General features: G+C 45.0%; 1 protein-coding gene across 1 annotated transcript in view; it reads right to left on the reverse strand.

Annotated features, from left to right (window-relative positions):
• Positions 1–679: 679 nt before the first annotated feature.
• The window catches only part of RAMP1 (receptor activity modifying protein 1), an 83379-nt gene continuing 66622 nt past the window's right edge, over positions 680–17436 (reverse strand). Inside the window, exon 3 of the mRNA XM_074189788.1 lies at positions 680–1501. Within this exon, the coding sequence (XP_074045889.1) occupies positions 1246–1501 (256 nt within the window). The 3' untranslated portion in view covers positions 680–1245. The remainder of the gene's footprint in view (positions 1502–17436) is intronic.

The following is a 17436-nucleotide window of genomic DNA, read 5'->3' on the forward strand; positions in this document are numbered from 1 at the left end:
ATGTGAAAGAGTTTCAAGATCAAAGATTTAGAACCAGAAAGTGTCTTAGAGCCCATCTTGTCCAACCTCCTCTTTTTATAGATGAGAAATTGGGATATAGAAAGGTCAAGTGATTTGTTCAAAGTAAAACAAATATTATCTATTGTGGGATTGGAACCCAGGTCCTCTGACTTTGGAGTCAACACTACTTGGGCCATGTTGCTTCCCATGGGTGTTAAATGGAATGGACTTGGACCAAAGAATAGCTCTAACAAAATGGCAGGTGGTGAGAATACCTAAAACAATAGTTATTTGGGTATTTATGACAGAATGCCTGTGGTGGTGGTGGTAGATGCCCTGGTCTTGTGACCTTGATCAGGTCATCTCTCTGGGCCTTGACTTTCTCCCTTTTAGAATGGGTATAACTCATGTACTATGAATCTTGCAGGGTTGTTTTGAGGTTTGAGAGGGATGACTAATAATAGGCACATTGTAATTATAAATCTCTCTATAAATGTGAGTTATCATTATTATTTTTGCCTATGTTTGCCAGGTCCTTTGTCAACATGGTCAGGATTTATCAGTGGAGTGTACCGTCTTTGTACCCTCTTCATGGTTTTTGCCAAACCAATGATACTCCTTTCACCCCCAACTAGAAAGTCCCAGAGTGACCAGAAGCATTTTCATATTTTAGACCATATCTTTTAATTCTCCAAATACAGCTTGTTCCATTGTACAGCATAATAAAGTCATTTACATAATGGGAACATCATAAGGGCAGGGGATCACATCTGGACAATGAACATTTCAGGAGAAACAGTGAACCAAAGACTTCCCAAGGAATAATTTATACTTACAACACTCTTGGCCAACCTCAACCAATCTGTTGGACCTCTGGTGGCTCAAGTCAAGACGGGGCTCATATCAAATTTAATTCTCAAATCTGTTAGCAACTGTACAATGTTGTTAGCATGACTCAGGGGCAGTTTGTTTTGTTTAGATGAAAAGAATAGGACTTTTTAGTCTATGTTCCCATTGTCTTCCATGTGATTTTTTCATCTCTGCCCACCCACCCACCAACCACCTTGCAGGGAATAAGTCCCCTCATTAGATAAGCTTATATCATATCAAATGAAGGTTTTCTCAGAACCAGCTCCCTTCCTAGCATGTCCCTAGAGTCTAACCACCCCATAGTCTCAGGTCACAACGACAGGTGTGTACATGCACTCTGAAGTCCCAAGGGGTATGCGCCAGGATGGCAAAGCCTTACACAATGCCCTCATTTCGCTGACTCTTATACACCACCAGCGCTGTCCCGAGGAGGGTCACCAAGATGGGGGCAATGATGAAGGGACAGAGGATGTTGCTGGGTGGGTCTTTCAGGACTCTTCCTGTGGCAGGGCAGTTGTGGAAGTAGTGCCTGTGAATGGCAAGGAAGAAGTCGTTCACCTGGTGGTTGGGCCAGTAGCAGTCGAGCTTCATAGCAATGAGGTAGGTGCAGTTGGTGACCTCTCTGTAACTCCTACAAGAGAAAAGGGGTGCGTTTAGTGGAGAGAAGAGAAGGGGGGCAGGAGGCAACTCTGGAGGGCTCTCTGCCCATCACACCAGGATGGATAGTCTTCCTTCTCTGGCTTCCAGAATCTTTCCCCAATGGGTGCTGCCTTTCCCTCTAAAATAGAAGTCTTTGGGAATAGGCTGGCTATGTTGCTTGTTTGTTATCTATAGCTTCAGCTCTTAGTGAATATTGAGTGCTTAATAAACTCTCTGTCTGACTATCTGCCTCTGTATTTGTGTCTCTATCCGTCTCTGTCTCTCCACTCCTTCTCTTAGTCCCCCATGTTTTACCTTCCTGGAATGTGGAGTCAGAGGACCTGAATTTGAGTCCTTACTCAGTGATTTAAGACTGAGATAACTTTCAGTGAATCACTTCTCTCTTTGGGCCTTATGCATCACGTTAGGGGGTTGGACTAGATGACCCCCTTCACCAACAGATCTCCAGATCCTGCAGTGCTCCTGCATGGGCTGGGGGAGGGGGAGTCCACTTCATTGTGAAATGATCCCTTTGCTCACCCAGCTTTGGTTCCTAACTCCACCTACCCGGTGGGTCTGGGCTCAACTGGCTGCCAGCTCTACTGGACAATTATCAGATTAAAACTCAGGGGGTTGATAAGGACTTAACAACTTGGCATTCTCCCCAGGTCAAACCAAGGGGCTTGATCCCACCCATATCCTTTCATTTACCTGACCTCCGCTCTCCACTGTGGCAAGAACACTGGATTCAGGGGTTCAAATCTTTACCCTGTCATTCACCACCTGTATGACTTTAGGCAAATCACCCCCCTGCCCTCATGCTCAGCTTCTCTGGAAGAGCCTGGGGCTGGGCTGCTGGCTATCCCCCTCCCTTTGGCAGTGGTCCTCTTGATAATGGTAGCAGGAACTCACTGGACCCTGGAGACCATTCTTGGTTAATGAACCAGTCTTTCAGTGCTATAGCAATGGATTCTAGGCTTCCATTCCCCATCTCTGGAACTTTCCAAACCCAAATACAGAAATGCCCTTCTTCCTTTTGATTTAATTCAGTTTTGTATGGCTATAAACCCACACATACATAGATACATACATACATATATACATACATTTGTACACACACACACACACACACACACACACACACATCTGTAGAGCTAATCTTTATCGTCGTCTCTATCTTTCATCTCTATCTCATCTCTCATCTCTAGCTCTCATCTCTCATCTCAATCTCTATCTCTCATTTCTCCTCTCTCTCTCTCTCTCTCTCTCTCTCTCTCTCTCTCTCTAAATCCCTAGACTTGGGGCAGTCAGGTGGCGCAGTGGATGGATTTCAGATGGATTTCCTGACCCAGAGTCAGGAAGACCTGAGTTCAGATTTAGCCTCTTACTACTTGTGTGGCCCCAGGCAAGTTGCTTCACCCTGTTTGCCTCAGTTTCCCCATTTGTAAAATGAGCTGGAAATAGCAAACCATTCCAGTATCTCTGCCAAGAAGCGACAAAAGTGTCAAACCCAACTGAAAAGGACTAAACAACAGCAGCAATAAAATGTAGCCTCTTCTCTGCTATATATTCAATTCAACTCAACAAATATTCCTTGATACCGTATTGCAGAAAGGACTGAGGACGAAGACCTGCACTTTGCCTCTTGGGAATTCCTGCTCTAGTCCAGCAGCAGGAGAAGACACAGCGGAAATCAGTAGCATGTCACCGAACACACGGTAAGTTCCCATGTGCCTTTGGCCCTGCCTGTGAGAAGGGCTGCCTACCAAGGGACAACTGCTCCTCTCACTACCTGGCTGATCTTGGGCCTCCCATTTCTCCCCACTTTGGGGCCTCCCTTTTCTCACATCTGGACTAGCTCTAAATTTGTGAACTTCTGAACCACCAATAGGATTATCAGAGATTTGGCACCTTCAAGAAAAACCAGGTTTCCATTAGGTTAAGGAGGTGAAAGAAGCCTTGGCTGAAAAAGTTTGAGCCTCGGGGGTCCTGGGGAAACACCCTAATCCCCAAAGTTCCCCACCCCATTACCTCATTGCTGTTCAGGCACATTTCAGATAAGCAGAGCCCCCTCCCTCCACCCCCTGCCGACTGGTCCCTGTTTGCTGAGAAAACAACCTCAGACAATGGAGCATCTTATTTGGAGAAGGGATGCCTGGGGACTAAACTCAGCCCAGATCTGAGGGTGGCTGGGAGCCAGCAAGGAGGGGCTGGAAAAATGCAGGAACTGGAGCTCAGATTACCCAGGAGCCCAGGAATCCCAGGAACCTCAATGCCCTTCTAGTTCAACCTGGACCTGTCCTGGTGGCCCCTCCAGAATATCCTCGACAAATGGTCCTTGAAGACATTTGGGGATGGGGAGCTCATTCCCCTCACTGGGAAGTTTTTCATTAGTCTCTTGGCAGCTAGGTGGCCCATTGGGGTCACATACTTGACTTCTAATCAGGAAGACTTGAGTTTGAATCTCACTTCAAACACTAGTTGTGAAGACACGACGTTTCTCTCAGACTCAGTTTTTCTCCTCTGCAGAATGGGACCGACACTCTCACCTGCTTACAAGGTTGACCTGAAAATCAAAAGAGCTACTATCCTAATGTGCTTTGCAATCTGCCCTCTGGGGCCAGGGTGTCCGTGATATGTCAGATCACTGGTCCATTGCAAAAACCTGAAGCTGGCTATTTCTGGGCCATTCTTAAAAACAAACCTTTTTTTAAGCTAAAAAGAGGCCTGGTAAGGCCTCAGGAAAGGCCCAGGTGTGCAATTCAGGGCTTTTTTTTTTATTTCAGAACTCACTCTGTCAAAGTTCATTGACCTTTGAGGCAGATGTCCCTGTAAACTGGTGAGGGACACTCAGGAAGATGAGGGACAGAAATGGGTAACGTCTTTCTAGAACATTTTTTAAAATTTTATTTTACTTTGGGGTTATGTGACTTGCCCAGGATCACACAGCTGGTAGATGTCTGAGATCAAATTTGAACTCAGGTCCTCATGACTCCAGGGTGGATGCTCTAGCCATTGGGCTATCTCATTCTCCCCTAGAACATTCCTATTTCTGTGAAGTCACTTCAAGCTCAACACTCTCTGGTACATAAGTATGAAGAGTCACAAGGCCTCCTAAAGATATCTCCATTGCAACAACTCATCTTCTCCTCACCCCATAGTTCCCTCTTTCTGTGGAGGGCACTGGCATCCTTCTAGCCTCCTAGGTTCACCCCCAGAACCCTTTTTGACCTTTGCTCCCTCCCCCCATATCCAATTAGACACCAAGTCTTCTCAGGTCAGCAATATAGCTCACATTCTCTTTTCTTTCCTCACACTTGCATCTAGACTAGCTGAGGCCTCAGTGCCTTATCTGACCCTGCCTATAGGACCAGGAGGGCTAGGGAAGGAGAAACTCTTCCCAACTTAGGCCATTGTAGGCTTCATGCCCAAATCCGCAGGGATGCCTGCACTCCCAGGATCTTCTGACCTTGGTCTGGTGCCCCCATCAAACTGGACCCCATCAATAAAAATCATACAGTTTTGTATTCCTCTAGAGGAGGGATTCTTAGCTTTTTATATATATTTGAGATCCCTTTGGCAGTCTTGGGAAGCCTGAGGACCCCCTTTTCAGTTATACGTTATTTTTAGTTTTTCAGTCATACTTGAAGGACTTGCTAAGTTTCAAATAGAAGTTAGTGAAAAGAAAGGTGAAATAGTCCCCGGACCCCAAATTAAGAGTTTCCACACTAGAGTGATTTGTCAAGAATTAGATAAAGGAGGGACGGGATCTTAGCTGGGACTTAAAGGGAGATTCGTAGTCAGAGAGAAGGGGGAACAGGGAATACCTGGAACTGAGAGCTAAGAAGAGCTTGTTTGTGGAACCACCTCGCTAGATTGAAGTGGGGGTGTTGGGAGTGAGCCTCAAGGACTGGAAAGGTCAAAGACTGCAGCAACCAATACTGGTGTATTTCCCTCAGAAATCAGAGAGATTAATAAAAGGTTTCTAAGCTCATTCTGCAGGTCTGAGGAAGACATCAGAAGGGCTGTGGAGTGGATACAGTATGACACTTGGAGGAGGAAGGTTTGGGGTAAATCTCGGCTCTCTTACAATCTCTACCACCTTGAATACCACCACGTACAAGTCCATGGGACTCAGTTGCTTCATATGTAAGATGAACAGGGTTGAACAACATAGGTCTCTCAGTTCTCTTTCCGTTCCTATTAAACTAATGTATTTACCCTCCATGGTTTTCTCATCCCTAAAATGGCCTCTGAGCCCCTCCCACTCTAAATTCTGATCCTATTAAATGATTTGCCTAAGATCACTCAGCTATGAAGAAGCAAAGTTAAAGCTCTGACCCAAGGTTTTTGCCTCTAAAGTCAAGGCTCCTGCCCTTCTCTCACTCCCTCACCTCTGTCCCCCCATCTCATTCCCCAATACACAGAATTTCTTTCTTTGGTGTTAGGCAATGGTTGTTCTGGGAGGGGTGTAGATACGTGATTTTTCTTGGAAAAAACTCACCGTAACCCTTGACTTGGATGGAAGAGAACAAGAAGAAACCTTGTCATTTCAGGATCTCTCTAACTGCCAAGTCCCCAGAATCCCTGAAGAGGATGTGGGTTGTCCTTGACACTGGAGTATCCCAGTACCTCGTGTCCTCACAGGGACCACAGACCAGGGCTGAACTTTTTATGTGTGACTCGGAGGCCTCACACAGTGTTTGAAATCTGTTCTGTGGGCTCACAGTGTCAGCAGTGTCCCCAAATTACCACCTGATGTGAGATTGGCTACTCCCTGCATCTCATTTATTTATTTCAAGTTGTCAGAAGAAAATGGAGAATCTATATGGAAATGTCTACTGTTTGGGCCAGCATGGACTAATGTAAAGATTCTTCCCCCCTCCCCGCAGAGTGAAAACCTTAATCTTGGGAAATGTTCCTTTTCAAGAGTCCCTATTGGATCCGGGGTGAGGATCTAGGCCCCTGGGGCATCTCCTGGACACTTGGATCCAGGACAAGGCAAAGATTCGATGGAGAATGTGACTAATTAGAAGGAGAAAGATCTCTTTTTTGGTTGCTCCAAAGTATCTGAAAATTGCCCTTTTTTTGGCTGAAACTTTCCATCCTTGGCCCCAAAGCAAAATTGCTTGGAATGTCCCCAAAGAGTATGGTTGAGAAAACTTCCTCTCAAATCTTGTAAATGGAAAAGGACCCAAAGAAAAAGGCCTTGGTCACTGTGTCCCCAGGCCAACTTTGGTGGCTGCTGTGAATGAGTCTAACTGGTGATCAATTAATTATATGAAGATCCAGTCAGTAATGGCACACAGTGTGGGGTTGGAGATCTGAATTCAAATCCCACCTCAGAAGCTGGTTGGCCTTGAGACTTTTTTGGCAAGGCAATGGGTTAGTGACTTGCCCAAGGTCACATAGCTAGGTAATTATGAAGTGTCTGAGACTGGATTTGAACTCAGCTCCTCCTGACTCCAGGGCGGGTGGGACACTTAGCTGCCCCCAATCTATGAGACTCTTAGTAAGTCACATCCTCTCTCTTTTTAATCTGTGAAATGGGGCTAAGTATCCTTTTAGAACTTTCCTTGCAAGATGGTTGGGAGGAAGAAAGGGCTTGTAAACCTTTGTAAATGTTAGCCATTTCCCAAACTCCGGTCTGAGTGGCAATCCCCCTTCTAGGAAGCGCAAACATCTGAACACTTCCCAAGTTCATTGAAAGAACACCAAGACGGCAGGGACCATAGTTCACTTGCCTTCGGGGAAATCACAGTGAGGGGACTGTAATATATTACAGGATGAGAATCTCAAAAGAGGGTAAGAAAAAAGGATGCCAAGTCAGAAATGCTTGAGAGAAGACAGTTGGTGCCTAATAAATGCTGTTTGGTTGACTGTGTGATAAAAGAGATGAGCTGGTCATGTGAAGAGGGTGAAGGATAACTAATGAACCACAAGTGGCTTCTCTGGCATCTCTGGAGAATGAAATCAATTCATCAATCAGCATTTGGAGGTCTCCACAAGAGATGCATCAATGGGTTTAAACCCAGGAAGTCCTGTATTTGAATACTGCCCTAGATATTTGTTCCCATGACCCTGAACAAGTCATCACTCACTCTCAGTCTGTTTCCTCATCTGTAAATGAGAGCTGGGGCCAAGTGAATTTCATCTTTAAATCTCTGATCATAAGACAAGTCATTTAGAAACTCTGTCTCAGTTTCCTCATCTGTAAAAGAAGGGGATGGGGTTTAGAAACAGTGAACTCTAAGGCCCCTTCCAGATTTAAACTCATGGTTCCATTATCCTTTGGGCCAAATCCTGGGCATATAATCACCAAAATAAAACAGTCCCTGCTTTCAAAGAACTGGCAGCTACATTTAAAAATATATGCAAGAAGTGGACCAGGGATTTGGGATCAGAGCTAGGATTTTCCTGGTGTAGGGAGCATCCCCATGAAGATTTCTCTTGGTTGGAAGGCAGGTGACATCAGCTTCTTTGTACCTTAGAGACTGAGGCTGGCCTAGAGAGGGCCCTGATGGATTGATGGTGTCCTGTTCAGGGTCACCCAGCCAGGATGGGTCAGTGACTCTCTGGTCACTCTACTACTCTATCTCAAATGCTATAGAAATGTGTCTGGATGTCCAAATGCTATAGATATGTGTCTGGATGTCCGCTGGAGTCTTGACTGGTTCCTTGCACATGATAGATTCTTCAGGTAAGTTCCAAGCATTTTGAGACATTTCCAATTCATGGAAAAGGGGTATATGCATTTTCTCTTTGGAAATTCTCTCCCCTCATGGGAACTCTGTCGGGATTTCTGAATCAAAACAGTTAACATATCTTCCAAGAGCCTCTCAGTCTCTTTATGTGTTTTGTGATCTGATCCAATATGTTTTCAATTTGTCAGAGGCCAGATCCTTACCTCATCTGACCAGGACTTGTTCTGTACAATAACAGTGTGGGGGAGGGGAAGCCTGTGTTACTTGGGAACAATGACCAGTGGTGACCAACAGCTTTGGTTCTCCAACCTCAGGACTCCAGTTTGGGGGGGCCCGGCTGATTCCCCGAGGAGTTCAAGCAGGCAGCAAAAGTTGAAGATGGACTCCCAGGGAGGCCAAAATGGCGACTAAGATTCCGTTGACCACTTGGGGCCGAAGCTACTATCTACTTTTGTTTCTATATTCTTTATGGCCTCCACAGGCCTGGTACATGGTCAGCTTTTAATAGATGTTTGTAGGCCAAGATTATTATTCTCATCCTCAGGAAACTTTCTGGGAGACAATGAGATGATCCACCCTCTGGTCTCATAACCCAATTCACTTTGAATTGAAACAAACTCTAGTGAAGGATGAGACATATTGGTTGGATACCTATTTCCTCCTTGGTTATTTCTGAGAGATAAGCCAGTGAAGTCCCCCTGGAGCCACATGCTGTAGGAGCATTCTTGGAATTCTGGGCCATGTGTCCAGTCTGACAAGAGTGGGGACAGGAAAGGTGAGGTAGGACCAGAGGAAGAGAGAGGAGCCCTCTTCTTCCAAGGGGAGCTATTGTCTGAGCCCTAGGACTTTGGCTAACTGCTGCTGCAGCACTAAGAACTACAGACTGAAGGGTCTTCCACCATGGGCTGGATTAGACTCAGAGGACCTAAGTTCAAATCCTAGCTCTTCCAATTACTGCCGGGACTTCGGTTTCCTCATCTGTAAAATGGGGGCTCAGATTAAGAAACCTCAAAGGCTCCTTACCACTCTCAACTTATAGTCTTATAAATAGTGGTCTGTCCTCAGATGAGGCCTCGCTCTAGAATCCTTCAGGGCCAGCCAGCCTAGTGAAATCTCAGTGTCTGCCAGGGCTGTCACAAGGAAGGCTCAGAGAAGAGGCCCAGGGAGCATTTTTATAATTAGGGGTTCATCTGGACCCAAAGAGGGAGCTGCCTATCTCCCTAAGAGGAGAATCTGGTGATTGGGGTTTCTTAACCAGAGTCTATAAAATTGTTTTAAAAAATAGTCTGATGATGTTTTAGTGTAATTGGTTTCTTTTTCAATACTCTGGGTTATATTATATTTATTTTAAACTATAATTATAAGGGTCCATAGGATTCTCCAGACAACCAAAATCTGGAGAAGGGGAGTGGAAGGGAGACTGATAGAAAGGACTTTGCCCTCCCTGTAGGAATGGGCCAAGAGGCTGTCTTGGGGCCATACAAATTGATGGTAAGGAGAAAGGACAGTCCCAATAACCCTGCCCCACAATCCCTTCTGGGCCTTATTTTCCTCACATCAGAGCCCTGGATCAAGGCCCTGCTGGTCCCCACCCTAGGGCCAGATCTCACTCAAGAGGGCTGAGCTTGGGGAGTCAGATGAGCACACCTCTGGGAGATCTTCCTTTCCTTATAGAATGGGAACTTTTCCTTCTCCTGATGGCCAAGGAAGGCCCCTGGTAGGAGGAAGTGAGTCCAACTCGCTGGGATCTTCTCTTACTGTTGTTTGGGAGGCCCAGTTAGGGTCTCTTGCTCATCTCCCTTTGTTTGCTTTAAACCCCTCTGTGGTGGGGCCTGGTCTGCATTAAACTGACCCAGAGGAGTCGGTCAGCTCATTTATCAGCTGGGCCTCCTCCAGATGCTGGGCAACAGTGAGCCTGCCCTTCCGTCTCTGCAGATAATGGAGCCCAGGATGTTTACTCTTTCCATAAACAGGCTTCTCTGGGAGCAGCACCTTCTGGCTTCTAGTCTTTGAGAACCGAGGGTGCTGCAGAGCCTCGGATGCTAGATTTGAAGTCCTGGATGCAAATCTCCATTTTGTCTGATGCCCACATCTTGTGATCTCTTCCTCTCTGGACCTGGGAGGCAGGGCAGGGCAGGCCCATGAGCAGGGAGGCCACCCTTCCATCTGGTTCCTTCTGTCCTCCCCAGTCACCAGCCTCTGAGGCCTCCTCCATTCTCCCCTCCCCTTCAGTTAGGGCTGTCCTGCCATTTCTATCTCCCCAATAGCTCTCTTAACTCTACCTTCTCTTCATTCTCTACCTCCCTTTCACCTGGTGTCTTGCAAGGTCTCCAGTCTTGCTTCTCTTCCCTCAATGAGCTGTCCTTCACCCATGTGCCAAAGTGTTATTCCTAAAGCACAAGTTTGACTGCATCACTCTCCAACTTAAGAAACTTCCATGGCTCCCTATTCCTTCCAGAGAAAATTTCGTGTGCTGAGCTTGGCATTAGTCCCAGCCTGATTTCCAGCCACTCCCTATCATGTCCCTTGATCTTGCCTGTGGGAGTCACTCCATCTCCTGCCTTTGTCCAGATTGGACCCACGTCCCAAATTCTCTCCCTCTTCCCTTACACCACATAGGATCATTAGCATGCTTCATAGATCAATTCCTCTACAAGGCCCTTCTTGACCCCCCCAACTTGTAGGTATTCACTCCCCAGAGATGCCCTTGTATCTACTTCCCCTTGTACTTTTTCCTCCTCAGTAGACTATAAGCTGGCTGAGGGCAGGAGTGGTTTCCTTTTTGGTTTTTGCAACCCCAGTACCCAAGGCAACTTCTGAACCACAATACTGGCTTCATAAATGCTTCCTGAAAGCTCATAAAAATATTCAAGATGAGGATACATAGGAAGCCCTGAAAACCTTTAAAATATTCCTCACTTCTCTCCAGTCCTCACCAGTATGGGAAAACAATCTACTTTATCATCAATTTGTTCCAGGGAAATAGGGCGTTTAACTGGCCGGCTCACTGTCACCAGTCGTTTTCCCAAGGGACTCTTTACAAACATCATCTCCCTTAAAGAACCCAGTGAGATGGAGAGGGTCTACCCCATTTTACATAGAGGGGCTCCTACTCCAGCGGGGATCTAAATCTTTCCGCAGATCTGGACTCTCCGGCTTACTTGTCCAATGACCTTGGGCCACAAGTTCGTTGGAGGAGACAGATTTGCCTACAGCTCCTTTGGATCCAACGCCAGAGTTTGAATCTGAGTTATCCACCCCAGTGAGGAGGCTCAGAATGCCAGTTATACAGTTATATCTCCCAAATTTGGAGATAAAGACTAATCAGAATGATTATTATTAATAAAAATAAATTTAACAAAAATGAGAAGCAATGTAGCATGCTTAATGTTTAAAGAGCCAGCCTGAGACCAGATCTGCATGACCTTGGGCATGGGCCTCTAGGAAACTGTCTTTCAGGGATTCTTAATTTGGGGTCCATGGACTTCTTTGTTTAAAAAGATTTTGATAACTATATATATATATTTATATATGTATATATATATATATATATATATATACATATATATATTTAGGATTTTGAAAGGCAAATGGAGTTAAGTGGTTTGCCCAAGGCCACACAGCTAAGTAATTTGAACTCAGGTCCTCCTGACTCCAGGGCCAGTGCTCTATCCATTGTGCCACCGAGCTGCCCCAGTTTCATTATTTTTAAATAAGCACACAGTGGGTGCTTAATAAAGACTTGAACTCTGATGAAAACTCATTGTGTGACTCTATTCTTTAAGTTGAGTGGTACAGAGAGGGTTAAGAACATTCTAGGGAGCAGGAATCTGTTCTCAAGGGCAGATCCTGTGGGTGCCAACTGTAATGAAGACATCAGAATACTGGAAGCTAGTGTAAATGGTGCCCCAAGGATGGTGTTTATGGGGCTTGAAGTAGTCCTGTCCTCATGCATGTTAAATATTCCTTAGGCACCCCCCCCAGAGCACAAGTCAAACCCACCCTCCCCTATGGCTCCTTTTAGGAATTAATAGCTGGCTTTGCCCACCTCCTCCCCTCCCTCTCTTCCTCTAAATGAAAATGCCCATCTTGGGTCTCCAAGGCAAGGGGCTAAGGCCTTCTTAGCAGTTAATTATTGCTGATTCTCGGGACTGCAGCGCAGCTAATGTAATAGTGAACAGAGTAATCTCCCCAGAGAGCCAGGAATGTGAAGAGAGGGCTGAGCTACATTTGAGTTGAGGCCTGGTCTGAAGAGGCAATGACCTTAAGAAGACCTGCCTCAGATGCCAGCCCCTCCATGGTTTTTAAATGCATAGAATAAAATACATAAGATTACAGAGGAAACAAAGATATCATTTATCTTTCCATCCAAATCCAAGGATCCCTCAGGGGTCCTTCTCCAACAAGGGGTCCCCAGCCTTGGGCTTGGAGATATCTGGGGAGGGAATCATTATCTCCTATTAAATCAAGGGGGAATAAAATCCTAAAACTGATTTGGAAGGGATTTCAGAGTTCCCCAGTCCAATTTTCATCAGACTAAGAAAGATAAGAGGCAGCATGGTGTAGGAAAGCAAAGTGTGTGTGTGTCTGTGTGTGTGTGTCTCTGTGTGTGTGTATGTGTGTGTGTGTGTGTGTGTGTGTGTGTGTGTGTCTATGCATGTGTCTGTGTGTGTGTGTGCACTATATACCCTCCACCATCTCTTTCAACTTTCTATCTGGGAATCATAGCTAGTCTCCCCAAGTACAATTGGGGGGGGCTGTTTTGTTTGGCCCCAGAGGTCAGAACCAGCACCAGAACCAAGAGGGAAAGGTCATTTGGAGCTTAGCATAAGGGAAAAAAGGTCTAAACATCTGAGCTGACCTCAAGAAGAAGAGGCTTCCTGGGGCAGAAGTAGGTCCCCCTCAAAAGAAGGTCTTTAAGCAAAAGTTTGGAGGTAGTTTGAGTCATAGTGGATAAAGACCTGGGCCAGGGGTCAGGAAGACTCAACTTCCTGAGTTCAAATCCATCCTCAGACACTTACAAGCTATGTGACCCCTAGGCAAGTCATTTCATCCTGATGCCTCAGTTTCCTCATCTGTCAAAGGAACTGAAGAAGGAAATAGCAAAACCCTCTAGTATCTTTGTCAAGAAAACTCCAAAGGGGGTCACAAAGATTTGGACATGACTGAAACAACTTAAAAACAAGCAAAAGTTTGGTGAGTATCATATTGGGAGAGAGAAAGAAGGTATGTTTTTCTGGTCAGCTTAGGGTTAAGGTAATCCTCAGAATGAGGTCCCATCAATTTATTTCTAAGACGGATGAACTGATAATTTATTAGTTCAGCCCAGGAAGTGTAGCTGGTGTGAATCATGAGGGAGAGGGAGGGAGAAGGGAAGGGAATTTAACACATCATTGCCCCTTTTAGATTTGCCATTTCCGCTTAAATGAGTAATTTAAAAATCCTTTTATTGATTTTTTTAGATTCATTTTTACATCATTCACATTTCCAAATATATTCCTCCCCCTCGGCTCTCCAGTGGCTACGCCTTTTAAGTGAGAATAAAAAAGAAAGGTAAAAATCTGTAAAACTAAACCCACATGTGACCCCTTTCTGAGAATATTTGCAATATTTCATACCCCTACCCCCCTACCTCTGCAAAAAACAGAGGAAGATACTAAATCATTATTTTTTTAAAAAAACACATAATGGTCCCTATTGATAAGATGTCTTTTGATAAAAAAAAAATCAGATTACCCAGTACTTCCTTTGAAAACAAATCATTTTAAGGCCAGTGAATGATCCCTGTGGTGATAGGAGAAAGGAAAGTTCTCCAAATAAATTTGTTTGTTTGCAATCTTCCCTTTTGGAATATAAACACAGTAAGGGCAGCTAGGTGGTACAGTGGATAGAGCACCGGCCCTGGAGTCAGGAGTACTTGGGTTCAAATCCCACCTCAGACACTTAATAATTACCTAGCTGTGTGACCTTGGGCAAGCCACTTAACCCTATTTGCCTTGCAAAAACCTTAAAAAAAAGAATAGAAACACAGTGAGGGCAAGGATTATGCTTCTGTATTGACTTTTTTCATAGTGCCAGGGCTTAGCACAGTGGTATATAGTAGGTGCTTAATGCATGCTCATTGACTTGTTGGATCCAACTGACCTCTACTGAAAATCCAGTAGGTGAATCTTTTTGTTGAAGAAATTTAAGGATCCTTAGCATGCTTCATAGATCAATTCCTCTACAAAGTCTTTCTTGACTATTCCTATTTGGGGGGGGGGGGCAGCTAGCTAGCTTGTATAATGGTTAGAGCATCGGTCCTGGAGTCAGGAGGACCTAACTGTGTGATCTTGGATAAGCCATTTAACCCCATTGCCTTGCAAAAACCCCAAAATACACACACACACACACACACACACACACACACACACACACACACATATGTATGTTAATTAATTTTCAGATTGCAAGATGGGGCTGGTTGTTGACCTAGAGCTCCATGAGAGAAAATCTAGCTTCCTTGCCAAATCCAATCACTGATACTTCAGCAGCTGGAATCACAGAGCTCTGATGCTTCTGTAATGATTCCAGACACCTGCGCTTGTAAAACTTTCCATTAAACAAATGTAGTCGGACTTCCTGTTTTTATTCACAAGGGGGCTGGGATCACAGACTTTTCCTATCCTCAGAAAGGGTGATGGCAGTGAGGGAAAGTCTAAGTAGGTCAGGCATACTGAGAAGAAAGAAGATGCTGTTGGATGTTTTGTATGGAGGAGAGCAGCTAGGAACGGGCAGCTAGGTGGCACAGTAGATGGAATCCTGGCCTTGGAGTCAGGAGGATGGAGTCTGAATCCCACCTCAGACACTTGCCTCTTACTAGCTGTGTGATCTTGGGCGAGTCACTTTACATCCAGGGTTATCTCCAGTTGTCCTCATTCCTATCTGGCCACTGGACCCAGAGGGCTCTGGAGGAGAAAGTGAGGCCGGGGACTTAGCGCAGCCCCCCTTTACTCAAATTCAATCTATGTGCTTGTTATGACATCGCCTCCCTGATGTCATGGTCTTCTTCGAAAATGAAGGACAAACATACATTATGGAGGAAAGACACAACACAGTGATTAGGCCTCTGGGCTGCTGAATCTATTTAGAATACACATTCATAAACATATATGTATTACATATGAATTATATATGAAAAATCCCATAATATCTTCCTAAAGAATATAAGTTCTGTGAGGGCAGAGAGACTATGTGGCTTTCATATTTGTACAGTAGGTATCTGTGACTGGGCTGTGGCTAGGTGCTAGCTGGCCAAAGTGACTCCATGTTTGGCCATAGAGTGACCACTCTACCCACTGGAAGTTTGTACAAGCTCAGCAACTGGTTTGGGCAGCTAACTCCACTTGGGGTTGGGAATGCAAATTGTGAGCTTAACAAACTTCACTAATCTAGGGAAATAATTTTCATGTTCTCTTTTTTTTTTTGCAAGGCAAATGGGGTTAAGTGGCTTGCCCAAGGCCACACAGCTAGGTCATTATTAAGTGTCTGAGACCAGATTTGAACCCAGGTACTCCTGACTCCAGGGCCGGTGCTTTATCCACTGAGCCACCTAGCTGCCCCTAGGGAAGTAATTTTAGCAAACATTACAGGTGATAGTGTCCTTTTTTGATGGAGAGAGAGGCTGTTATCCAGACCACCTGGTGATTGACAGGCCCTATGCCCACTCCCCTCATCAGTCCCTGTGAACCAACATCATCAGATCTAGGGACAGAGACCCCCAGAACTGGGCTCTCATGGCAGAACTGATACTGATGTATGTGTCCTCCAGACTGAAGGCAAAAGAGTCTCAAACACTCTGCCTCTGAGGGCTTATGTTCCCTCTCAATATCCCCTCACCCTGATTCTCTTATGGTTGGCACCTGGCAAATGTGCTTTGATATTTCAATTTAGTCAAATCTGACTGTTTGTGACCCCATTTGGGGTTTTCTTGGGATACTGGAAGGGGGGATGGCTAGGACATACAATGGATAGAGTATCAACCATGGACTCAGAAGAACCTGAGTTCAAACCTGGCCTCACAAACTTATCAGTTGTCACTTAACTCTGATTGCCTCCACACAAAATACTAGCGTGGTTTGCCATTTCCTTCTCCAGCTCATTTATAGATGAGGAAACTGAGGGTGAAGTGACTTGCCCAAGGTCACACAGTTGGTAAGAGTCTGAGGCTGGATTTGAACTTCCTGACCCTAGGTAGGCCTAGTGCTTTAGCTGCTGCATTGCCACCTAGCTGCCTACTCTTTGAGGTTATTGAATCTAGATTGAAGCTGGTCTGGGTGAATCCCGAATGAAGCTCTCTTTTTGGGGAAGGGCCCCCCTGGATCATATGGGACATCTCTCTCTGTCTCTATCTCCCTGTGTCTCTTGAGTTCCTTTAAATTTTAAATAAGGGCACTTCATGCTGCCCCCAAAGGGCAGGACTAAGAGATCTGGGCATTGACAGGTTGGGGAAGCTGATACTCAGATGCCCCAAGGGCTCCCTTAGAAATTGTCCCATTATCAATAGCTCTGGGGAGTGAAAATCCTATTTGAGTCAGAGGACCCTGGACAAGGCCAGTGCCCCCATCTACTGGCTATGCCATTACCAAGAGAATTGAATGTAAAACTCCTCCATAAGAGCAGGAACTGCTATTTTGTCCCTTCATTTCAGGAGGGTATTGGGAAGAGCTTTTGTTTTAAAAAAACAAAACAAGATGGATGGGGTGGGAAAGAACAAAGAATTGGAAACAAAATAGATGTCCATAAATCTGGGGATGGCTAAACAAATTATGAGACAGAAAAGTAATGGAAAATAATTCACTGTAAGAAATGATAAATATGGAAAGTACATGGAAGATTTATTCTACAAACTATTGGAGTGAGTTAAGCAGAACTGGGGAAGCATTATATTGAATAACAACAGGAAGATAAATAGAAAGGTCAGCAACAAAAATCAAAGTGAATAGTTAGAGGACCCAACTTGGCCCCAGAGAAGAACACTGGGTCCTCTAACTATTCATTTTGCCTTGCAAAAGACGAAGCACAGAATACATTGTGAAACTGGACAGATGGATGTGTTGATTTGATTTGCCGAGCTGGGTTTTTTGGTCTTGTTTTAGTTTTAGAAGTCATGCTTTCTGAGGGGCAAAGGGGGAAGGATATACTGAGAAATGAGGATGTAAGAACAATTAAAATATTGTAAAAT

This window comes from Macrotis lagotis, chromosome 5 (genome assembly GCF_037893015.1).
Source record: "Macrotis lagotis isolate mMagLag1 chromosome 5, bilby.v1.9.chrom.fasta, whole genome shotgun sequence".
In the NCBI taxonomy this organism is placed as follows: Eukaryota; Metazoa; Chordata; class Mammalia; order Peramelemorphia; family Peramelidae; genus Macrotis; species Macrotis lagotis.